Raw genomic sequence first — 25,130 nt, 5'->3', positions numbered from 1 at the left:
TTGTAAAAGGAAAGCTTCTCTCCTACTGACTAATTACCCAGTGAATAAATTCAGCTGGAAGAGAAGCTTTAATAATTCAGTAGGAGTGTGCCAGGTAATATAGGAGCTTTTGTCCTAGTCCTGGCATAGTCATGTGTAACCTAATCTCTGGCTTTGTGTATTCAAGGAAGTACTTTGGTATAGCTCCTGTATCCAACTTCACTGAAGAACAGGCCTAGATAAAAGATCAAGATAATGTTCTAGCTCTGAATAGGGAGACTTTACCCCTTACTGGCCAGCTTGTCTTTTGTAGGTAATAGCCACCACATGCTACAGCTATTTTGGTACTAACAGTAAAAGAAGTGTTCAAAGGTACTTGCAGAGATCAAATATTTGGGTAGGAAAGGAAGGAGCCATTTTATCCTTCTATTTCTACATCTTTATGGTGTATAACTAAAGGCTTGGCCATTTATAGTTTAAATGCTTTACAGCTTAACTTCTTAATTTAACTAGATGCTTTTTTAACTGGAAAACTGGCTGAATGGGAGGAAGTGTTAAGATGTCAAAGACACCATAGAATTGAAACTCGATTAACAGACAAGAGTTTGTATTAACATTTTCTTAAATTCATTTAAGAGCAACACTTGTGAGTAACCATCTTTGTTAAAGATATGAACAGCCTTCAGTTCAAGGCTGGCTTTCCGGTAGGGTTACAAGATACCATCATCTAGTCCAGTTTTTCGCAAATGCTTTAAAGGCTGGGAACCCCCTCCCCACCAACACTTCCAAACTTCATGAGCTTCTGTTAGGTGCTAATTAGTTGTAATCACAAGCGTGCCCTCCCCATGCAGGGATTCAAAGGCCAATGGTCTCTGAAGTGGTCAGAATGAAATCTCTTCTAATTTGCATAAAAGGGAAATGTATCTTTTGTACAGGAAGCAGGGGCATCCTCCGTGGGAATTTCGAACAAAAACACCTTCTCCCTTGGTGTAAACTATCCCTTTCAAATGCACTATGAATGAAATCACTCAACAAGAAGTATGTTTAGTACTGAGAGATAAGAGCCAGCCTGTCAGGGATGATTTTGCAGAATCTGGAGATGAAGAATTCCCTTCCAAAAATAGGAAAGTTGCACATGATGCCCAATTTAGGGAATTCAGAGGAAATGCCACAATTCCCATATCAGGACTCCTTTATTCTAAGATTCTATTGAATGGCCTCCAGTTTTTCCTGATCAAATTTAGAGGACTCAAATGGGAGGCCATTTACTGTTCAGTAAGCATCATTACTTTTTTTATTTCTAATATTAAAACCCAAGTGGTCCAGGAAACAGATCTGCACCGTAATAATATAGGTTATTTGCATATTCCAGAGCAGTATTTTGGAGTGAAGGGCGTCAAGGCACATTACAAAACTACACCAATTCCAATAAGACATTACAGTAAAGCCTAGAAAAGTGCAGCCAAAATACAGTTGCTTAAACTGAATTAAGCCAATATGACACATCTAACCCCTCTTGTTAGAGAAAAAGCTACTTTCTTGAATGGTCATTTCTTGAATGGCCAAAAATATATCAAGATCTAAGTTTTAATTGGAAGAAAGCATAGTGTCTTCACACTATTTTTTTAATACTATGGCCTCAAAAAGAGGGTGCTTTTCTTGATGAAGTATTATCTCTATACTTTCTGCAATCATCTGGCTTTTCCTTGAAGGCTTTCCTTGATGGCTTTCTTTTCTCGCTCCTACCTGAGTAAATTAATTGCTTAAAGTATAATGGTAGGACAAAGTAATGGGTTGCTTATGAATTTGCATTTACTTTTATCAAATGTTGTAAGTGTGCTAGCAAAGAACAATGTTGAGAGCAGTCAGTTACTAGCACTGGTAGGTAACAGTCTGAAAGCAGTGGCTTAGTGACTAAAAAATCTTTACACAAATAAAAGAAAAACAAAAAAACTCTTGAGGGACAAATGGAGTTGGTGGTCCCGAGTCCACATGGATGCTGAAAAATCAGACCAAAAAAAACAAACTCGGAAACATATTCAAGTGTATTAATTTACCACGAAAAGTAAGACTGAGAAATAGTCCTCTGTTTACTGCACTTCAACATTAAAAATATAGGAGATACTCTATTTGCACTGCTCAACTCAGAGGCTTTTAAGATGAAGCTCAGTTTCCATGCTGTAGTCATCAGTTACCATGTTTAAAGCTTTCCTGAAAGACCCATCAATGGTGCCATCTTCTGGCATGGACAGAGATTTACAGCACTAGGTTTAAATTAAATCACACATTTTTACTGGGCGTTCGGTATAGGCAAAGTGAGAAAACCCAGAGAATTAATCAGCAAAGTAACATAGTGGGGTGCAACTTATCTTACAGCTTAGTCAAGTCAACTTTCTGAAATCGCAGTTGGGCTGTAGTAATACTTTAAACAAATAATTTATTCAGAACGACCATACAATTATGAAATTTCCAAAAATCACAGTGTTTAAAAGACTACTAAAGAAAAGAGCCAGGTGGCTGGGAACAGATTTCATACCCAATTGATATTTTACCTCGATAGCTTTTAACCACATCTAGCCAGAGGCAGAAGTGAAAGAACAGACCAAAGAACGCAGTATGAGCACAGATTTTTTTGAGCAGGGTTTGATGCGATTCCTTAAAATAAGCAGCTGCCTAATGCCTTGTCGCTACTAGCACTCTGTTGCCACTTGTTAGAGCTGCTGAACAAGGGCAGAGCTGAACCAGGACTAACAATGTGAAATTTCAGCAAAGCAATTATGGGGCCAAGACTTCCAAGATCAAACTTGGACCCAGGAGTGCGACCCTAGTCTTTTTCCCTTTGTTGGCAAACCTTCTGGGCAAAATCAAGTTAGTCAATATGCAAGGAGGTGAGAAGGGACTAGAGAGGGGCAAACAATTTTCTTTTGCTAAGCTGTTTGGCCTCCCGTAGACATTTTTTTTTCACTAAAAAGATAAAAAAAGTCTCATGAGAAATTCAGATACTGGAAAAAATTGGTAGTTTTAAGACCAGCTCTAATTTATAGCATTCAGGTACTGTCATACTTCCTAGGAGGCAACTTGCACTTCAGTGCAATCACCAACATGAAGTTCAGATAAATATCTCTCTAGCTCTACTGCCAGCATGTTTGACACCATTAGCCTACATCCCTTGTACAGGAATACTGCTTTGGTACTTCAAGTGTAATCATTACAGATAGCTCATGATACCCTTTTAATATTTTACACTGGTCATGAACTTCTTGTGTACATATCACCCTACCAAAAACCAACCTTCTAAAAAAAATTTGGCATAAAACTGCATCTGCAAAATACACAAACTAATTTGCACAGTTGCTATGCTTTCACATGTGAATTGGATAGCTATGCATTTTAGCATGCCAAATATTTCATTTGCGTGAACCAAGTAGCTATTTGTATAGGGAAGTCAAGAAAAATATAGGTAGAACAGAAAGCAAGCCTGTGAAGTTTTTATGCCAACTGTTTTATTTTTACAAAGCTACTTTAACAACCTCTTTCTATGGCAACAGGTAAATAGATTTTCCATAGATAGTCCATCCCCTAGTTTTTATAGCTTTTTCCCTTCAAATCAGCGTAACTTCCATCCTAGGGAAAATCCTAGAAAAGTTCATCAAGGAGTCCAACTGCAAGAAGGTTGCAGAAGTTCGGATTCTGAATGACAGCCAGCATGGCTTCATCGTAGGTACGTCTTGCCTAACCAACTTCATCTCCTTTTATGACCAGGTAACTCGCCACCTGGACACAAGAGTGCAAGTTGACATTGTATACCTAGACTTTCACAAGGCCTTTGATCTAGTATCCCATGACGTCTTCAAAAGAAAATTGGAGAATTTTGGCTCAACTCTGAGACAGTCAGGTGGGTAAGAAACTGGCTGCAGGATACGACCCAGAGTCATAGTGAACGGACACATGTCATCCTGGTGAGAAGTAGGCAGCAGTGTCCCGCAGGGGTCGGTGCTCAGTCCAGTACTTTTCAACATCTTTATTGATTTGAATGTGGGGGTGCAGAGCTCACTGGGCAGGTTCGCGGACGACACCACGTTATGGGGAAGCGTGGTCATGTTTGAAGATAGGCTACAGTTACAGACAGACCTAGACAGGCTGGCAGTTGGGCAGACTGGAATCTGATGAAGTTCAACGTTGAGAAATGCAAAGTGCTCCACCTCGGGATGAGCAACCTCCTACACACCTCCAGGCTTGGTGGCACCAAACTGACCAGCACCACGAATGAAAGGGACCTGGAGGTAATAATAGACCACAGTATGAATATCAGTGGGCAGTGCGATGCTGTAGCTAGTAGGGCAACTAAAACTCTGCCATGCAACAATTGGTGCCTCTCCAGCAAAACCAAGGCGATTCTTCTGCTCTACTCTGCACTGGTGAGACCGCGGCTGGAGTACTGCATCCAGTTCTGGGCACCGCACTTTAACAAGGATATGGACAAGCTTGAGAGACTCCAAAGAAGAGCCATCTGTATGATCAGTCTTAAAAGGCAAGCCATGTGAGGAAAGGCTGCAACCGTTCACCAGGGCACCCGAGGGGAAAACCAGGAGTAATGGCCACAAACTCCTGGAAGACCATTTCAGGCTTAACACTAGGAAAAGCTTCATGGTGTCCACTGTCCAGACTGTGAAAAACTCCCTCCAGAGGTGGTACAATCTTCTACCCTGGAAATCTTCAAAAGGAGACTGGACAGCCACCTTGCTGGAGTCACCTGACCCCCAGTTATCTTTCCTGCTTGGTGCAGGGATCTGGACCTGATGATCTTCTGAGGTCCCGTCCAGCCTTCCAATCTGAAACTATTTGTCTTAATTGGGCAACCTTTTGCCCCTAATGATATTTCTTCTGGTAGAATTTGAGGAACTTAAAACAAGAGTCATTCTTTAAAAAAGGTGAATTTTATACATCAAGATAAAGTTTAAATGTCTAAGGCCTCCTTTACACATGCAGGTAAAGGTGCAATGGGATCTAATGCGTGATCCACACAATTTTGCCTCCTGCCTGCTACACGTGTGTGGCAGGAGGCACGATTGTGGGATCCAGCATAAGATCCTATCACACCTTATTGCTGGTATGGGACAGCCTTGAATCCTGCTCCCCCCACAGGGCAAAGAGTAAGCACCTGCAGCTGAGTCCCACAGCTGACACAATTTGCAGCCCCAGCATCCCACTGGGGAGCTGTAATCTCCCAGTTGCAGGGGTATAGGCCACACATGCAAATTTATAGCTGGTTTTCATCCAGCTTTAAGTTATTACACATTTTCCAGCAATAACTTTATAGCTGGTTGGTCCTTTTAAGGTGGCATAGCTAAGTTGCACATGTAGTCAATCTAAATTAATGGTGCAATTAAATCAGGTAATTGCACAATAGATGCAATGTGTAGATGGGCCCAAGACAACAACAGGTTCTAAGCATTCATCTCCAGTCAAAACTGAAAAGGACTGCCGTAATAAGCATGTCTCCTGAATGCATAACATGGAGAAATATCTGAATAAGAGCTCATGTTTTTCCATGACTTTTGATGAAGCAGGAAACCTACTGTGAGTAATCTAGATGACCCACAACACTTCAGACAATAGCCACAAATTGTCAATGCAATTTTCTAACTGGGGTAATGGAAAACAAAGATGTAGTTAGCCGTCTTAGTCTCAAATCAAGTGGAAAGCAGGGTAGATTTGCACCTTACAGACTAACCAAAGTAACAGAAAACAAGTCAGCTTGAAGCCTGATTTTTTGAACATATTCAGCGTAACAAAATGCCCAAATATGTAATTAAAATGTTTCTTTCTAAAATTAGCCTGAATAATAAGTGCAATGGCTAAATATTTATGAGCCTCTGCTGATAGATCAAAAGGACTCAATTTCCCCATGGAAGAATGTTTAACGAATTAACATGCAAATGCAACCAAGCAGCCAAGCAAAGGGAATTTTCACTGCTAGTGAAAACCCTAACCCTAGTCCCAGAAGGCAAGATAAAACTATCAATCTCCTCCCTCCCCCCAGAAAAACTCCACCCTCTTCACCTTTTTGCTTATGAGTGGCTTATTGTACAGTATTCATAACATTTCTTTGACTGGAAAAACATGCTTGCAGCCAAAGATTACAGCAGAACAGCCAGAACACACAAGCAACCTTAAAAATAGTTTTCAACAAAACCATAAAGGAACTTTAAAAGCAGATGACCAGTCATTGCTGGAACAGATGGAAATTCTCTATTGCAAAATAAAAGTGAGAAACTACTCCAATGTGTCACTTGAAAACTAGGACCAGACAGAAGTGCAGAGTAGAAGGACCTGGCACCTTCTAATGAACACTGCATACCCAAGTACTGACACTAGTGTGAATGCACTAGTAAAGCTAGAGATTTGATAATAGCATGATTCATTTGTACTCAATGCAACTGGTCAGGTGTTTGGCTGTTGTGATAGCTGTGAACTTGATTCATTCTATAAGAACAAAAGGCTTTCATATTTAACATTACAGCTCTTATTTTTTTAAATCAAAACCACAGGAATGATTCATAATGCAACAGTAAGTGGAAAATGAATTAGAAATCCAGCTCAGGATATTTTTTGTCCCATCATATATTGTTTTATTTTTAGAAGATAAACCTGAAATTGCAACAAAAAGCCAAGACACCACTTTTGGAAGTGCAACACAAACACACCTGTCTAATATATTGTTATTAAAGCACAAAAAAAACTACTGAATATGCAAAAACATTTAATAAAAAAATTTATTTTAAACTTAGCATGAATCAGTAATCACAAGTGTTACAACATATGGTTTTAGAGATTTTTTAATTTTTACAATAAACAGGTCTTTCTATACATGCTAGCCCCATTTTTAGTTTTTAAAATAATACTTAACAGGAATAAGCACTCAACTCTAAAAAGAAAACTTTGGCATGTGTACAACTAGTCAGTTAAAAGTAAACAGTGGAAGATTTAAGCCAGGAAAAAAAAACCCTCACACAGCTTAGCTTCACAGCACTGTTAAATTATGGATATAACCCATCTGTACCATAAACTACCTGGTATTAAATACAAAAGAACTTATTGAAGCCCAAAAATGTTACGGGGCAATCAGTGGTTCAGGGAGTTAAAATAGCAGCCTTTTAACTCTACTGATACCGATTAGAAAACAGTTTAGGCCACAAGTGAAAGTCAGTTTTGTGGTCATACCTTCTCCCCCTTTTAGTGGTTTGCTCACATTGCTGAACTATCCACTTGGCACAACTGGCAGTCTTCACTTAGAACTGGGACAAGCAAAGGTATTTGTAGGTTGGGACCGAAGGGCACCTTTAGAGAATGGGGAATGTGAATAGTGCCCACCAAGTCCATCTTGGGTCTCTGTCACTACTACTGGCCACCTACACAACTACCAAAAACCTGAAGGGGGGTAAGCTGGGGGTGGGGGGAAGAAAGAGCAGGAAAGAGATTTTGCAAGGCATTTCTCCTTGGCATACAGTAGATAGTGCATCTGTATTAAAATGAGAATCCAGTGAAAACCCTAAATTTCAAGAAGTTATTCCCAATTCCATAATGATTACAAAAAGCACAGTATGTGTATAATTTTTCCAGACCTACTGCAATGATCATATTTTATTACAGTACTAGTAAAAGACTATGGAGAGATATCCTTGTATTTCTAGAAGCAGAAATGCAGGTCTTGAAATTTAGAGATTCAGCAATTATATTACTGCAATATAACAGACTGTGGCGAAATCATGCACTTATCTGACACTCCTGTACACAAGTCAAAAGATGTTCTCCAGCAACTCAATACACTTGGCATCATTTTTTTTTTTTTTTAAATAGTTCCTGCTAAATGTTAGTGATCCAAAATTGACTGACAACTGTAGGGGCACAAATGGCAGAAGAGCAGTATTGTAACACCAGTCAGGATTGTACCCACTACTTCTTATTTCTAGGCTTTAACTCTTCTGCTGCATTACGCAGAAAAATATAGTTCTTCTTTTGTGGATTATAAAATTCATGGCCCTGAAAGAGGAGAAAGTTAGCTGCATTTATTTAAATTCAGAGAAAAACAAGCAAACAAAAAAAAGAATCAGGTTACGATAAGCCAAACATCCTGTCAGTTGAATTTAGGAAGAGGTTACATTTTAAAAATACAGACCTTTAAACAGCAGACTTCCCAAGTAACTCTTGAGAAATACTACTAGTAGATGTGCACTATGTTTATAAACAGTTTTCTCTGAAAGTCAACTTTTAGCATTACTTATTTTTAGCTAAACTTTATACAAGGAACTAGTTTCACGTTACATTCTTTGCTTTTTGAGCCAAATTGATTTTCATAAACTTAAGTTGAAGTCCTACATACACTTACATACTTACTGTTGTTTGCATGCACAATGGATGGGAAAAGTATTATGGAGATGAATATATCAAGGTAGCAATGCTCATGTATACAAGAGTGCTCAGAATGCAAACCCATTGCAACACCAACACAATTAACTTGTTTCAGATGTGTGTAGATTTTAACTCGTTAATGACACCATGTTTCAGCATCTGGATCTCTCTTATTCAGGCACTCGTATACAACTGTACCAATACAATGGTGTCAATTTGAAAAGTTATGGACTTTCATTTACCTAACAGACTAATGGCTCAAGAAAGGAGACAATGCCTTACATGGCAAATACACTACTGAAATTTAGGCCCCTGACAGATGTTAAAGTAAAGGCACAATGGGACCTGATGCGAGATCCCAACAATCGCATGGCCTGCCATGTACATGTTGTGCCACGTGTGAATGGCAGTAGATGCAACTGGGGGACACCACATCAGATCCCATTGTGCCATGCTGTCAGTGCAGGGGTAGCCCAACCCCTCTGTATTGGCAAGTAGCGAGCTTGTCTCCTTATGCTCCCTGATATGCTCCAATCAGCTGACCAGGACTCCCGGCCGCAGGAACATGTGGTGCACTTCCTGGTTGGGAGCTCCAATCAGCTGAGGGGTGCTCCCAGCTTCTGGAGCACATGGGAGTCTTGAAAGACTGCCGTGTGTTCCAGGGGCTGCGCGCTGGCCACATGTTCAGTTGGCAGGGTCAGAAGGGACCTAAGCAGATCATCAAGTCCGACCCCCTGCCATGGGCAGGAAAGGATGCTGGGGTCAAATGACCCCAGCTAAGTGATTATCAAACCTCCTTTTGAAGACCCCCATGGTAGAGGCGAGCACCTCTTCCCTTGGAAGTTGGGTCTAGCTCCTAGCTGCCCTGACTGTGAAGTAGTGCCTCCTGATGTCTAGCCTGAATCTACTGTCAGTCAACTTATGGGCGTTGTTCCTTGTTACTCCCGGTTGCACCCCAAAATCTTGAGAGCCAAACTTGTGTAATGTGTATGTGTTATGCCACAGCAGGGTCAAAACTGCAGGAATGCTAGCCTCTGCTGAGGCCACAAAGCCTGCCAAGTTTCAAGGAAATAAGTACAGGCGTTTGGGGGAAACTGCACCTCTAGCTGCAGACAAGCAAAACTTGTGACATGGGTGACACTGTGTGTGTTAAGGTGCAGCAGGATGGTAGTCCCTGCTGCGGCCACCAAGCCTGCCAGCTGTCAAGGAGATCGGTGCAGGGGGGGTCTGGGGCCCTGCACCCCTGGATGCTGACAGGCAAAACTCGTGCCATGGGTGCTTGTGCAACTGACTGTCTCCATCTTGGGGCAGTTAATTATTTGTATTGATTCTTTCCTCTCCTTAGTTGTGGTTTTGTAGGTGCTAATCTGTGCTTGTTAAGTCGTTACGCAGTAGCTAGGTCCTGTGTATTGAGCTGGTCCTTGAGTGAATCATGATTAATTGGTAACTGGCAACACAGTAGCTTAGCAGCTAGGCCTGCAGTAGTCCCCCCAACTGTGCCCCAAGATAGACACAGTTGCACAAGCACCCATGGCACGAGTTTTGCCTGTCAGCATCCAGGGGTGCAGGGCCCCAGAACCCCCCTGCACCGATCTTCTTGAAACTTGGCAAGGCTTTATGGCCTCAGCAGGGGCCACCACCCCTGCAGTTTTCACATACTGCACCCCTGCCTTAACACATATATCATGAGTTTTGCCTGTCAGCAGCTTGAGATGCAGTTCCCCCCAGACCCCTGCACCTATGACCTTGAAATATGGCAGGCTTTGTGGCCTCACCAGGGGCTACCACCCCTGTGGTTTTGACCCCACTGTGGCTTAACACATACACATGACATGGGCTTTGCTTTCAAGAATATGGGGTGCAGTCCCCTCCCAAACCCCCTGCACCAATCTTCTTGAAACTTGGCAGGCTTTGTGACCTCAGCAGCAGCTAACAAGCCTGCAGTTTTGACCCTGCTGTGGCTTAACACGTACACGTGACATGAGTTTTGCTCTCCAGATTTTGGGGTGCAGTTTCTTTGAAGCCCATGCACCTATCTTCTTGAAACTTGGCATGCACCATGCCCTCAGAAGGGGCCACCATTTCTGCAAGTTTCATCCAAATCTGGCCAGAAATGACAACGTTATAGCCTGTTTTGACCTTCCCGTTATATGCTATGGGCGAAATAGCAAAACGTTTCGATAGAACAAAATGGAATAGCCATTTTGACTCAAAACAAAAGTCAAAACGAAACACTGTTCTGTCGAAACGCTGGTCGAAATAAAACACTTCCATTTCACACAGCCCTATAAATCAACCTACTAGAACCAGTTAAAATTTCAATCAGTCCTTTTTTATATTATTAAGGGTTTGTTTGCATTAAAAAAAAAAAATCAAGAGGACAAGTTAGTACATCTGGTTGGCTTACTTCTGAGTCAGGTCTCGGAGGAAAGATCTCAATCATCACCAAGAAGCTGTAGCAAATGGTACTGTATATTCAGTACAAAGTGCAAATCCACTGGTTGCATAATAAATTGGGAACCCAGGACATGTTTTGTCGGGGGGGGGGGGAAGAGTTAGAAGAGTTGTTACACTGTAGTTAAAACTGATGCATTCCTAATCTCACAGTACTCCTCGTAGCAGCAGGTATGTTAGCACTCACATGTCAAACAATTTCCAAATCAAGTAATGTTCTGTTTATCCAAATCCCCACTACAGCTTCAGCTGGCCACAACTTCTTGGCCTAAACAATTTTGCATTGATATTGCTTGTTACATCTGAAAACTGACTACAGTGAACCCAAAACCTCAGTTACATCTGCAATGTTTCACAATTACCTGCACAGGACTCCGAGACTTTCATATGCAATGACCTGCTGAATGATGGTTGTCTTAAATGTCAACTGCCAATAGAAACATAATCTTTCTTACCTTTGACCAGTCATAACTGGAAGCATAAGCAAAGATATTTCCATTGTGGTTGAAACAACAGGCAGATATTGGCTGATCTAGTTGTTCTGATGTTTTTAGCTTTGTTCGTGCATCTTTATCCCAAAAGCTGAATCTACCGTCGGATCCTACAGTTGCAAGGGTGCCATGGGCAGGATGAAATGCTATCCCATTTACCTACAGAATAGTGTAAGATTATGTAAGACAGCTAATTATATAAACTGGGACACATCTACTTCACAGTATATGCACTTCATACTCAGAGAACCCAGGCCTTTTATATGTAAATTAATACAATGTGATTAAGGCTAGTTGATTTTTTGTAATGCTTTAAAACAGGGTTTTAAAAAACCCCACAAATATCACATGTTGTTTTGGACCAGCTACACATATGCACTCCCATTACAGAAAACATGTTAACTCCCTTGGTACTTAATAAGTCCTTAAGGACCAGTAGGTTTTTCCATGACAAAGCCACAGATATAGATGGGTATATGAAATGCTTTATCTTAAAAAGGTTTAACAGAAAGTAGAGGCAAAGATGCTCTTTTTTCTTTATTGCATGTGACATTTTTTTTCCCTTTAAATATAAAAGGAAGAAGTCTCTAGGCACAATAAAAGATCAAGAAAACAAAAACTTCATTGTAGATTGGATATAAAATTATACAACCTGAAAAAATATCTTCTAACTAATTGAAAATAATTAAGTTAAATGGGCTGAATACTTACAGCATAAATATCCTGAGGTGCTGATGTGTTTGTTCCATTGGAGCGATGACATTTAAAAGTGAAGTTATCTTTGGCTCTTAAAAGAAAAGTATTTCTTTATAAATTTTCTTAATTTCAATGAATGCAGCGAATACTGCATGGTTTAAAAAACTTACGGATTGGGGGGGTTGATATAGTGAATAGCTACTCTTCCTTCAATACTTCCAAGGGCGAATCCAGTAGGTTTGTTGACTTTGTCTTTAAAAATAGCAACACAGCGATGCTGAATTTGAGGAAAATACAGAGCATTTTAGAAAAGAGACCGAGAAGCAGATTTTCTAAACACTGTGTCTGAGAACACAAAATGCTGCATATATATTTCCTACTAAAAAAAGGACGTATAACATTGAAAAGTGAGTCAAACCCCTTTCAAAACACTGTGACTTTAGAATCTTACATTTTAACACACAATGAAGAAATATTAGACACACATAATTCTCCTTTCACCAAAACATTACATGTGCACAAAACTTACATAAAGTAGATGATTTGACGACTTTGGAAAGACTTCTTTAAATCTTGTTCTCCCCACTATACATGAAAAGACTAATTCTAATAAAGCACTAGCAAGTCCTGCTTTCTGGAATAACTTCTGGATGACTTGCTATTGAATTCCCTACTGTTCTGTTAAGTTAAAGGTACAGTCTAAGTGCTATCAGGAAGAACAACCAAAACTACATGTAAATACTTGCTAGATCTGCCCCATTATGCCAAACTAAAGTTCACTATTAAACTGTTTAATATCCGTTTCAAAATAGCTTATCAAATAACTATGATAAACGGAAGTATTTAATGGATCCTAACCTTAAGAACAACCACTCAAATTATTTTAGGCAAAGTAAATCCGGGCTGGAAAAAAGGAAGTAATTTTAAGTAATGATAACATTTTTTTTCTCTTTTCGCAAAACAAATCTTTGTGTTAACAAAAATTAAAGCAAAGCGCAAACTACATAGAATTATAAGAATTGCATCAAAAATAATATTGGTCTTTTTACACTTAAAAAAAAAAAAGTCTATAGTACCATCTGATACACTGCACAAATGAGCTTATAATAAATGTAATTACTTACCTGGTGTTTAAGTGGAGATTCTATTCTTCTAAATTCAGAAGGCTGATTCTCTAGCTGATAAACTATCAAGCCCCTTTCTGCAGTGGCTACTGCTGCCATGGGGTATACCTGGAAAAGGTATGAGAAGTATGCTGGAAGAGACTCAAATACGGCATTATCACAAAAAAGATGTCTAACTCTTTCAAACCACTTAACTCCTTCAAATCCATAAGAAAAGAAAAACAAAATAAGAAAAATCAAAGGAATGAGATTTTTAGTTCTGGGAGAGAGAGAATGGAGACTATAAGCTATTTTGCAAGTAGAAAAGATATAGCAAAGGCAGCAGAAATACAGACTTCTTCTCAAATGAAGCAAAATAACAGTGTACCATTTTGATATGCAGAACTTTTATTTAATACAACTCTGGGCTGGATTCAAACCATTTAATGGGCACGTATCCAAATACCCGCATTTGTTTGCTTACCACATCAGCACAGTAACATCTTTCAGGCAGTTGTAAGGTCATCATAGGTGTTGGCGATCGTGTATCCCAGAACTAAAGAAACCAAGAAACGAAAGAATTTAAAATAAGATCTGTCATCAGACACTTCTCCAAATACACCATATAAATATGCAATAGTAAAACTGATCGATTAGTTAGCGCAAGAAATCCTATTCCAAATTGTTTCACCCCTGACAAGAGTCAGACAGAACAGTTCCATTTCCTTAGCTCAGGGCTAGAAACGTTCACTGCAGTTAATCTTTCAAATTAGCATACTCTAGAAACATTTATTTAATACATTCCCATTTTACATAGTATTGAGAATACTGTGGTACAAAACCATTTGCTCTGATGCAATCATACCTTTAAAGTTTTATCCCAACTTCCTGTCATTACGCAGTTGTAGTTTGGTGCTTTAATCCAGTGGATTGTTTTAACAGGGGCGTCATGCTGAAAACGGACACAAAAAACACATTCATCTACATTTTTTAAAACAACAGCTTACATCTCTTCCTCTTTATGGCTTCATGGAATAACGTTCTGGTTGTGCATACCTCCAGTTTGTTTATGTAAGTTATCACCACTGCCACAGTGCTTCAAAATCTCTATTACAGATCAGGACTGTATTGTACTGTGAAAACTTTAAAATGACAGAACCATCAAATGAGACTTAGAAGAATTCAGCTCCTTTGCTGAACACCTCCCATTTCAGTATGCACAGAATACAGAAAGTGTTTTTCTAAAAACTCATCACTATAGTAAAAGTATTCAGGAGCAACAACACGTATTAAGTTAAGGAAAGTAACGTCATTTGTGCCTTTGTGTGTTGGCAATTGCAATAAATATTTCTTTCCTACTACTGATTGCTAAAAATGTCTAATCAAGGATTAAAACCTGAACTGCTTCACCATAACTAAACTATAATGGAAAGAGTAAACATATTTACTTCTTGCTGGTAAAAACAAAAACAGAGACATTATTTTAATCTTGTTAAATTACTAAGACAAAGCATTTGCACAGAGGTTAAACATAAGTGTTAGAATCTTGACTATTAACACTACACCCATGAAGTTGTTCCCTTTATGGAAACAAACTCAATTACAGAAGAACCTATCCTCCTAGCATCTTAGCACATGAGCTAAATCTCAATAAAATAAAAGACTGAACTCCTGGGAAACAAAAGAAAAGCAACAGTGGGGTGTGAGTAACTGAAACAAGGACAGCAAGAGGAGCAGCAACACCACTGGATAACCGAAAATGGAATTAGACTTTGCAGGAACCACCAAGGGAGCTCTGTCTCACATGAGCTACATGGGACTTTTGCCTAGAGTGAGATTTGCAATGCCTGCATTCCAGCAATCATACTAAAATTTATCTAACATTATGACAGGCACCCCACTTACATGATTCTTCATTTAGTAAGGTCAGCTAAAAAGTTGAGTGATATATTCATTCACTATTAGAATTTATTATTATTATTATTATTATTATTAATAATATGTTTTTCTATTATTAAAAAAGGTGTTAGTGACTCTCCCTTTTCAGGTAAATAAATTGAAGAGTACTTACTTGTGCAATCTGGATGGCTTGATTACTGTTGAGATCCCACATTTTGGCAGTTTTGTCACAGGAAGCAGTAAATACTTTACTCCCGTCCTAAAAAAGAAAGTCATTCAAAGTTTCACATACACACAAAGTTCAAAGTTTAATGTCTGTAATACCCAGTACCCATTAAGGCTAGGGATAGAAGTCACATATAAACTGGTTTAAGTGACCGGAAACTGGTTTAAACGTGTAACAGAACAAAAGTTCAGTGCACATAAACCCGTTTCAAAATGGCTGGAACTGGTTTAAGATAAACCTGGTCGAATGTAGTATCAGACTTAACTGATTGAGGTCAAACCAGTTTATGGAATTTCTGTCCCAGACCCCTTCCTGGTTCAAGTTAAATCCAAGTCCCCCCAGCATCCCAACATGTCTTTCAGGCCTGGGCTGGGCTGTGCTGTCTGCTCCAGAGAGCAGAGATAGCTCCGTCCCCCTGCTCCATAGCTGGAACAGGGGCGTGGGCATGGCCAGACACTAACCCAACATGGCCCCATGAGGCAAAAGGGGCAGGGACGGGATTTATTCTCCACTCTGTCCCCTCTCCCACTGGGAGACCACAGCTGGGGTCTGCCAGCCCTGGCCGCTGCCTCTCATTCCTGGCCAGGCAGACCCCAGCTGGGGTGCCAGGGGGCAGGAGGGGGCAGGGGAATAAACCCTTTCCCTTCCTGCCCCCTTTGCCTCAGGGAGGCAATGCTGGCCAGCATCTGGCTGGGCCCCCACCCCTGATGCTGGAGCGGAGAGAGGGGAGGGACCCTGACAGGGGCAGCAGCCCCTGTGATTAGGTCCGGGGAGCACAAGCCTCCTTGCAGTACGAGGGTTGCTGAACTACAGGCAGGAGCAAAGTGGGCAGAGCTGCTGCAGTCTAAAACACTGAAACTTTCATACATCTGAATGGACTGTTACTAACAAACAGCAGACCAGAATTGTATTTCAGTCATAAGTATTTCTGTAATAACTTCCATTTTGCTGCTTCTAATCACAGAGTGGACACACAGAATTGATATACTCAAATTAGACATGTAAAATATCATCTTATAAGCAGCACTCTTAAGAAACCCCCAACCAAACGGACCTTGTTAATAAGCCATTCCCACAACATTTACAAATTCTGTATATGAGAAGTTAATGATATTTTTATCTGTTCAGATAAGGACCGCATCATTTTAAACACTGAGAGAAAACTAATCTTGTTTTTGTAGAATTCTTATCAAATTGAAACAAGCAGCTAATAATGGAAAACACACACACTGTAAACAACAAATTCAACCAAAACAATGAAACTGTACACTAGCACCATCTTAAAACTACTATTCCATCTGCACATATCTGAAGTCCAAATTAACCCAACAAACTTAGTTTTGCTTTATATGACAAAAGTCTGTTACATTCTGTGATTGCATCTACATTCTAAATTGATGCACATGCAAGATACTTGGGCTTTACTGCTATAGATTTCCTTGATGATAGAGATTTTTTGAGAAGAAGGACATACATCACTCCAACACACGTCTAGCACAGGCCCTGTGTGCATCTGCTGAGCCTTCGGAATTGTTTGTCCACTATCTTGAACTTCCCAACACCGAACCTAAAGAATCATAGATACAGATGTATTAAAATACTATTAATCTGGAGTACCAAGAATGCATAATTGTGTTACAGAAACGAAGCACATCCTGTTCCTTGAAAATCTTACCCTTAATTTAGCACAAAGAATTCATGTTTTAATAGACATGAAAAGAGAGGAGAGGATGCAGGTAAAAGAAGAAAAGCTTACAATAATAAATGACACAACTGCTACTCATTGAAAACCTACTGGACTGGGGTCTCTTGACTGACACAAGCTGAAGAATATCTAAGTTGAGGATCCCAAATGGCTCAGGAATGGGGGAGACACTGAACCGCTCAGCCCTGACAACCTGGAAGTAGTGCTGCTTTGCTTCACATGTCGAGGAACCTTGGCTGATAGAGTGCATTTTCAGGATTACTCTTTTGCAACTTTGCATCTAAATTCCACTTAGTTCCCACATCAGTTGTCTTAATCCTTTTGCTGTTCTGGCATTCAGTACTTACATCGTTTGCCCAGGATCCTGCAATAAGGAAGTTACCCGGCAATGTTGGGGGACTGAAAGCTAAACAAGAAATGCTGTCATCAGGTGGAGACGTAACTTCAATATCCTGTAAAAGAAAGAGTTACACATATCGATACACTGAAGAAATATTTGCTCAATGACTCAAAAATATACTGTGAACTACTGAATTTTATACATGCACACCTGAAAATTAATACAGAAACAGACAATAAAATACACCTTGATTTTACTTTGACAGATACAACTGAAATACGTTAATGCAATGTAGATTTTATAAAGAGGAAGAGATCACTTGTGCACAGATTAACAAGGTTGCTACAATAGTTCCCTGCTCCTCTTTGCCTTCCATCTCAATGCCCTTTCTCATGCAACTTGCACAGGTGTGCACAAAACAGCCACCCATTCAGCAGCATGAATATAATCCATTTTGGACAAATATAGGCCACGTCCAGATGAGTGCGGCCATACAGTATGTGGCACCCCAAACACATCTGTGGTGCCACATACTGCACAGTCAGGTGTTTTTCACACTGCAATGGCACGCACATGCTCTACTTCACTTTTTCTTTCTGGGATTTTTTTTGACCGCTGGATATTCAGGGGTCAAAAAAGCCTGTGGAGCAGAAAAAATGAGCGAAGCAGCATGTGCACAGGCAGTGTGCGCCACTCAAAAGTGGAGCCAGGCTGCCTGAACTATGCTCCGGCTGCTGACCAGGCTCTGTGCAGAACTGCAGCTGTTGCAGCCCTGAAAGGCCCCCCGGTAAGGCTCCCCTACCACACCAAAGCACCAAAGCACGTGCGGCACACGTATTCCCTGGACCAAGCTGCGCTGCCGCTTCTTGTCTCCAGGGAACCAAACGTCCATGCTTGTATGGATGTGGCCATAGGATGCAGACAGAAGCGCAGTTCCCAGCTATAACTCAGAACACTTTCTGAAAAGTATTCTGAGTTACAGCGTTACCCTGGACCAAACACAAGTTTACTGTTGGTTCTGGGGGGTGAGGGGAAATCTAGCTGCGGGCTGCGAGCCTGCAGCCAAGTCCTCCGCCAGGGCCCACTGCTTTCAAAAGGGGAGGGAGGAAAGGCAGTAAAGGGAGCTCTTTCTTGGGGCTCCCCAGCTGGGCTGAAGGGTGGGTAAACTGGAGCACCCTACCTGCGAGTGGCTCAAATACACCTGCTCCACCCTCCAGGGGGACTGAAAGCCCCCCAGATTTAACTCCTTCTGCTCCCTTTCCCTCCTCCCATTCTGAAAACAGTGACAGGCTGGGAGGCAGCACAGACACAAGTTACAGAAGACATTCCATTTTGAAATGTCTTTACCTGATACCTCATGCAGTGAGGGTTCAGATTTTCACCTAATCAGCCATTTCTGAAGCTGTTTGTAGCTGTGCACTTGTTTGATCACAGCTATAAACTGTTTTCAGTGGCTAGATCAGGTGAAAATTGTCACATCTGTCTGCAACCATAATTCAAATAACAGCACATAACACACATCTGCGCACCTACCTCGTCTGAAAGGTCAGGGCCGTTATGTTCCCGGAAATAACATGCTGTCCCAATTAGACTGCCGTAACGACCACTGTGGCTAATCTGTGCTAAGGGAAACATGCTTATGAACTACATCTCAATGCTATTAGGGGTGCCAGGGTTTGTTGGGAGCATAGGAGCTTGTCATGCCTCACCACAGCATGCCGGTCAGGATGGTGAACCAGACTGTGCCATTTAAAGTGGACATGTAATCGTACAGGATGGGTCCATTTTCAAACTTCCTGGTCCAGCTGGCACAGGCAGGAAGACAGATACTCTCTGAGCCAGCTCTCAGTAACAGGGAAGGAGGCAGCAGCGTTGCCAGATCTTACATATGAATTATCATATGGGAAGCTCAAAATTACAGTATTTGCTGGAAAACTATTGTACACTAAAAAAATGCAAAGAAATCTTTTAATTTACTTTATAAATTAAAAAACTCGCAGCTGGTAAAGTGAACAAAACGCTGGCTTGCATCCATAGATGCTTCTCAAGCAAATCCCAGGACGTCATTCTCCCGCTGCACTCGGCCTTGGTGAGGATACAGCTGGAGTACTGCATCCAATCTGGGGCTCCACAATTTGAAAAAGGATGTGGAGAAGCTTAAGAGAGTGCAGAGGAGAGCCACGTGCATGATCAGAGGGCAGGAGAATAGCCCTTATGAGAGGCTGAGAGCCATGAGACTCTTCAGCCTGGAGAAGCGCAGGCTCAGGGGTGATCTGGTGGCAAGTACGTGTGCATCAGGATCTGGGGGAACGCCTGTTCACCAGCGCGCCCCAAGGAATTTCAAGGTCCAACAGTCACAGACTCCTCCAAGACCGTTTTAGGCTGTACTCAAGGAAAAACTTCTTTACTATCTGATCGCCAAGGCCTGGAATAGACTCCCCCCCAGAAGCAGTGCAAGCCCCTACTCTGGGCTCTTTTCAGAAACGTTTGAACGCATATCTTGTTGGGATCCTTTGCCCCTAGCTGACTTTCTGCCCCTGGGGCAGGGGGCCAGGCTCGATGATCTCCCAAGGTCCCCTCCAGCCCTAACGTCTATGAAATCTATGAAACACTCTTCACTATAAGTCAGACAACAAGTGCGTGAGAACCAGGCCCTCAAAGTTAACGCCTTTTATTTCGAGGCAAGCCGCCCAAGAAAGAGCCGACAGCAAACCTACAGGTGGGTTTGGACTCTCCACGAATGACTCAGGTTTCACACACACGGTAGAGGAACAGGCACCTGCCTTCAGTTCCCTCCGTGCAAAATGCCGTTGATTTTCTACCCTTTTAATTTCCTGAGCCTGAAAGCGGGGTGCGTGCACCCAAAAGCTTGCGCACACACACACACAAGCTAATTTCTTAGCTGGTCTCATCAAAGGTATCTTGGAAACAAAATCTGCATCTTCAAAAGCAATGGTGCGTTTTGAGCACTGGCGTTGACTGATATCGTAGGAGGGTTGACGTGCCCCTGCCAAGGGGAGGAGCAGGCATGCCGGCCACCCTACCTTCATGGGGTTGTGGTTGTCCGCGGCGGTGCTGCCGAACATGCTGGTGCCGCCGGTGCCGAAGCCCGAGGTGGATCCGAAGAGGCTCATGGCGGCCCTGCGGGGAGGCGGGGAGGGGGGCTGGGCGGAAGGATCCCACCGCAGCCCCTCTGCCGGGCGAACCTATTCTCCAGCGGGGGAGGGGAGGGCGGACCGTACCACGCTGCGGGGGCTCGGCGCGCAAGGGTTAAACCATCCTCCCCTCCCGCCCCGGGTGACAGCAGCAGGGCACCGCTCGCGTACGGGGAGTACGGGGAGGTCGCGCAGGACTCACGCTGGACCCGGGCCGCCGAGTCCGCCGGCGGGAAGGGTGAGCGGCCACCCGCTCGCACCCAGGCGACTGATGCCGGCGCAGGCCGCTGCCTACTGCGCGGGCGCGAGCGCCAAGGGGCGGGGCGACTCGCAGGGGGGCGGGACGAGACGGTGTCACTGATCACGTAGGCGGGGCTCGGGCTGGTCAGTGCGCGTGCGGCAGCTCGCCTTGGCCCATTTCAGAGAGGGGAAGGTGAAGGCACGTAGGCGGAAAGTGACGTGGCCGAGGGCGGCGGAGGAGCGGGATGTGAGCCCAGGTTTTGGGGTAACGACTGGAGGTGGGTGTCAAAGGAGGAGGTGCCCCTAGTTGCTTGATTTCTGAAACGAAGCTGGGGTCGTGGCAGATGGGAGAAGCAGGAGGCTTGTCGGAGACCGGAGCAAATGGTGCCTTACCAAGATGTATGGTCCGGTGTTACCACTGTACGAAGCTGTGACGGTCATGCTCACGCCAGTCCCTGGAGAAAAGATCCCACCTAAGCTGGATGCAGAGACCAGCATGCTTTATGCAAATGATCACCCAAATCAGTCATTGCAGGCCTCCCATTCTCTGTGCCAAGGCGGGGTCAGGAGGCAGATGGAAGTTGCCATGAGCTAGAAGACTCCAGTGAAACACGATGTTAAATACTTCCTGAACACAAAATACTCATGCTTCAAATTCAAATAAGGCTGCCAGTTCGATACGGACGGCTCGTCCAAGGACGGTGCCTGAACCCTTCAGTTAAAACTTATGAAGGTGAACAGGGCTTAGGTTCAAGCCTTTTCCAAGCCCAGATGATGCAAACATGCCCACAGTGTGGGTATAGCCCAGTGGTGCTCAACTTTTTTAGGCTCAAGGCACCAGAAGCACCCCTTGGAAAATGCCAGCTCTTGGTTTTCACTATTTCTTCACTATGGGAAAACAACAGAGCAATTTTTCTGGGCCACAGCAGGTTAAAATGCTTTTAACGCTCGATTCCTTTTTGAAATCTCTGGATTTATCTTGCAAATTTTGTTTGTATAACCTAACAGTGTTAACACTGCGTGACTCCATTGCAACACACTTGAAAGGGTATCCTGGCACCCTAGGGTGCTGCAGCACCCTGGGTGAGAGTCACTGATATAGGCATGAGTGTAGTGTGGCATTCAGAAACCTTATGCTTGAGATGTGCAAAAGTAAAATAACTCAGGTTGACTTTCCAAACTCATCTTGAGTTTTTGGGGTTTGCAGTTAGAAAATAATTAGCTGTCTGTCTGGTGTATTTGTTTTGGATTTACGCACAACAAACACGAAATATCACGACACATTTCCAGTAACCTCTCATAGGATTAAACTTTAAAACCATTAATTTAAACACCTTGTTTTTAAGAAGAAAAGACAATACAGAGTAAGTGTACGATAAAGTAGAATGTGGCACAGACTGGAAGTTTTAAACTGCAAATGAAACTTTATTTCACTAAAATCAGCAAAAAAATCAAAAAATCAAATCAACATCTATTTTAAGTATAGCTCTTCTGGAGTTGGAATTATGGTTACAAAAGAGTAGACAAAAATAAAAGGAACAATCTTTTTTAAGTAAACGAAGAGCCGAATCTCTTCTGATTTGAGTACGATTGCCACAAAATTGCAAATGGCTGCATCTTTCGTATAAGCTCCAAAATAAATCAACTTTCGAAAAGAGTTGGTTTACAAACAAATAATCAGATCCATCCACCAAATCGCAATTTATTTGGTAAATAAACTCTAGATAGATAATCTGATGAAAGAGAAGTCAAAGCTTGAATTTCAGCCTTCATTTTAGATGCTGCCATAATTTCCATCTGGAAAAGAAAACCCAGTAGACACTGATATATGTCTGATAACAGCTTGATCCCTAGGGTGATGTCATTGTTAAATAAATTTTAAATAACATTGTTTTCTGGATAAAAATTGTACTAGAAGTTTTGTTGCCATGGCCCTGCATAGTATATTAAGAATTTATTTCATCACAGGTTAATGTGCTTTTTCTCTGTTGAGCTGCATGTAACAGCAAAGTTGCAGCAATTTATCAGCAGCCAGGTGTACCAGAAGAAAAAGCAGCTATGCAGTACTTTTCCTACCAGCTAACCACTCTATTTTAATCTGTTGGAACTGAGCTACATGGCTTAAAGGTACCTGTATATGGGGTATAAATACTTGATCTAAGTGGCAGTTCCTCATGTGCAAGAGGTGTAATGCATTCACAATATTCACAACTGCAAAAAAAAAAAACCAACCCAAACACGTAATTTCTGTAACATGATCACCATGATGACCAATGGCAGTAAAGCCTAACACGCAGCCAGTCCTTGGCTGGGGAGACTTAAAGCCTACTGATTCAGGGAGACAGCTAGCAGAGGTACTCTTGATCCTGCCCACTTCTAGTGCAGCAAAGCTTTACTGATTCTCCTATGTTAAGAGCTCTTTCTAGTCAAAAGGAAGGGATTCTGGTAGATAGGATTTGCCCTCAAGGGATTAAGAGCAAGAAAACAATATGATTTATACGTACTTCTTTTTTCCACTGTGGTTGGCAAGCAACATACGGTCTCGTCTGCATACTGTCTAGTTTATTTTGATCTCGTTTAGTAAGTGGAATTAAAGCATCTTTCCGTATATTTAATCTGGAGTAGCACATAAAAGTAATAGCTTGCTTAATAATTAAAACATGACATTGCTTCCAATTTAATTTCTTGTTTTAATCAATTAAAGTGATCTATAAAACTAAACAGGCTTAATTGTCTTTGATTTTGTCAGGTTTCTTGTTACTTTTACTTATGTTTTGTGGTAAAACAGAAGCATAGTTATATTCCTGCTAGAAAATAACTAACCTTTCAACATCAGATGGAAGGAGACCAAGCCACCTTATAGCTGGAATTGTGAGACGGTGGGCTTCAAAAGACATTGACTAGAATAGAAAATGTCAAACATTGTTGTCAGTGTTCCCTTAGCTTGTATTATTTGTCTTTGAGAAAATATTATTGCCTTTCTAGGCCAGAGTAAAATTGTGTAGCAATAGCACTAACTAGATGCCGAGGTAGAATTCCAAATGAAATTCAAGCTGGCAAGAGCAGGGACAGAACAGTGAGGGGGAAGTGGGCATACCCAGAAGAGTCGAGAGAAAAGCTCGTGCTCCAGACATGCGCCCTTCCCATAACTAGGAATAACTACTTTTTTATGGTCTAGTCTCTATAGTTTCTTATTCCCTCATCACTGGATTATCTGAGAGTGCCAGTCAAAAATTCAAATCAGCAGGAGCAGAAACAAGTAATGGGAAATATTGTTATGAAACAGTTTTCCATTGGAAAATGCTGATTCAACAAGTCACAATGTTGCATGGCAACATGGTAATTTCATTGCATTTTCCAGTTTAAAATAAGTAGTCTTCCCTTGGAAACTTGCCTGGTTTCCTGCCAGCTCACCTGCCTCCCTAGCAGTGGTTGAGAACTAGCCAGCACAGAGCTGGGCATCTGGAAAACTTGGGAGCTGTGGCTCTTGGTGGTTCCAGCCTTGCTGCTCAGTGCAAACTTTGGGCTACCAAGTTAGCTACATACCAGAAAGCCTGGAAATGGCTGCCAAGTCATCAAACAGAGAGGGGAGCTTCATAAATTTGTCTTGGAAAAAAAGTGAAACAAGGTATTTTTCAATGAAATAACATAATTCCCATTGCAAGGGGAACTTCAAAATATCAATGTTTTGTTCTGAGTCACAATCTTTTATTTTTTAGGGATTTTTCCCCCCATTCTTCCTTCATCCATGGTGTAACCTGTATCCTCTTTTTAGGGCAGTGGCTATCTTATGCTAGGCATACCATATTGGCCTAGTACAACAGTGCTTTTTTATCAATTTAAATCCTTTAACCACTAGTAATAATTTGAACATCAAGCATAACTTTCTATTTGTCAGATTTAACAAAATGAGAAATCTGCCATTTTCATCCAGTTGGGTTACTTTTTGCAAAAGCATTTTTTCAAGTGGCCAAACCCTGTTGGGAGAAAATGTATACAGGCATGGGCCTAAAAGTTATTCCTTAGTATTAAACTAAAAACAAGATAGACATACCATTTTTACATTCAAAGCCCTGACATACAAATGCATTAGAAAAAAATTATACTCACCACAGATCCATACTTGTAGATGCACATTATTTCTATACCTAATTTACAGAATACCAAATGTCAAGCTTCTTTGTGTAGATTTGGGCATTATTACCCACTGCATTATTTTAGTTTTATGTTTATTTAATTCTATTTACATAACACTAATGTAAAACTGGGGTGGTACAATGATAAGTTGGGCTGTTTTGTTTTACAAATAGCTTTACAACATGTTGTCAAAAATTATACAATCAAAATAGTGGATATTGTGACACATACCTCAGTATATTTAATGTTTCATGCCTAATATGAATAGTGACCATAAAAAAGGAATGGCTACT

General features: G+C 41.6%; 2 protein-coding genes across 3 annotated transcripts in view; both read right to left on the bottom strand.

Moving 5' to 3' along the window:
* Positions 1-6,737: 6,737 nt before the first annotated feature.
* Positions 6,738-20,786, bottom strand: RAE1 (ribonucleic acid export 1). Of its 2 annotated transcripts, XM_090065121.1 has the most exons (12): positions 20,663-20,786; positions 20,350-20,446; positions 17,313-17,417; positions 16,735-16,827; positions 15,207-15,293; positions 14,001-14,087; positions 13,620-13,691; positions 13,157-13,264; positions 12,203-12,309; positions 12,048-12,123; positions 11,301-11,495; positions 6,738-8,022 (listed from the first exon to the last, which is right to left on the bottom strand). In XM_090065121.1, the coding sequence occupies exons 2-12, from the start codon at positions 20,437-20,439 to the stop codon at positions 7,936-7,938; spliced, it is 1,107 nt and encodes a 368-aa protein (XP_089921247.1). In that variant the 5' UTR covers positions 20,440-20,446; positions 20,663-20,786; the 3' UTR covers positions 6,738-7,935. The 2 variants fall into 2 exon arrangements, with proteins under 2 accessions (XP_089921247.1, XP_089921248.1); XM_090065122.1 differs by lacking the exon at positions 20,663-20,786 and having other exon boundaries at positions 20,350-20,464.
* A 1,392-nt stretch (positions 20,787-22,178) lies between these two features.
* Positions 22,179-25,130, bottom strand: part of SPO11 (SPO11 initiator of meiotic double strand breaks) — a 218,359-nt gene continuing 215,407 nt past the window's right edge. The window contains exons 11-14 of the mRNA XM_090020607.1: positions 24,811-24,848; positions 23,524-23,600; positions 23,205-23,316; positions 22,179-22,497 (exon numbers count right to left, since the gene is read on the bottom strand). Coding sequence (XP_089876733.1) covers positions 22,378-22,497; positions 23,205-23,316; positions 23,524-23,600; positions 24,811-24,848 — 347 coding nt within the window. The 3' untranslated portion in view covers positions 22,179-22,377. The remainder of the gene's footprint in view (positions 22,498-23,204; positions 23,317-23,523; positions 23,601-24,810; positions 24,849-25,130) is intronic.

This window comes from Crocodylus siamensis, chromosome 10, assembly GCF_052110815.1.
Source record: "Crocodylus siamensis isolate JL-2025a chromosome 10, ASM5211081v1, whole genome shotgun sequence".
NCBI lineage: Eukaryota > Metazoa > Chordata > Crocodylia > Crocodylidae > Crocodylus > Crocodylus siamensis.
This window is presented reverse-complemented; position numbering and strand designations above follow the sequence as displayed.

What these genes read in the sequence shown, in the direction of transcription:
- RAE1 (XM_090065121.1), bottom strand. Translation starts at nt 20,439, where the DNA reads ATGAGCCTCTTCGGATCCACCTCGGGCTTCGGCACCGGCGGCACCAGC. An exon ending in CAGGATCCTGGGCAAACGAT is followed by an intron (nt 16,828 to 17,312) that starts GTAAGTACTGAA and finishes ATGATTCTTTAG; the next exon opens with GTTCGGTGTTGGGAAGTTCA. An exon ending in CACCTCAGGATATTTATGCT is followed by an intron (nt 11,496 to 12,047) that starts GTAAGTATTCAG and finishes ACTATTCTGTAG; the next exon opens with GTAAATGGGATAGCATTTCA.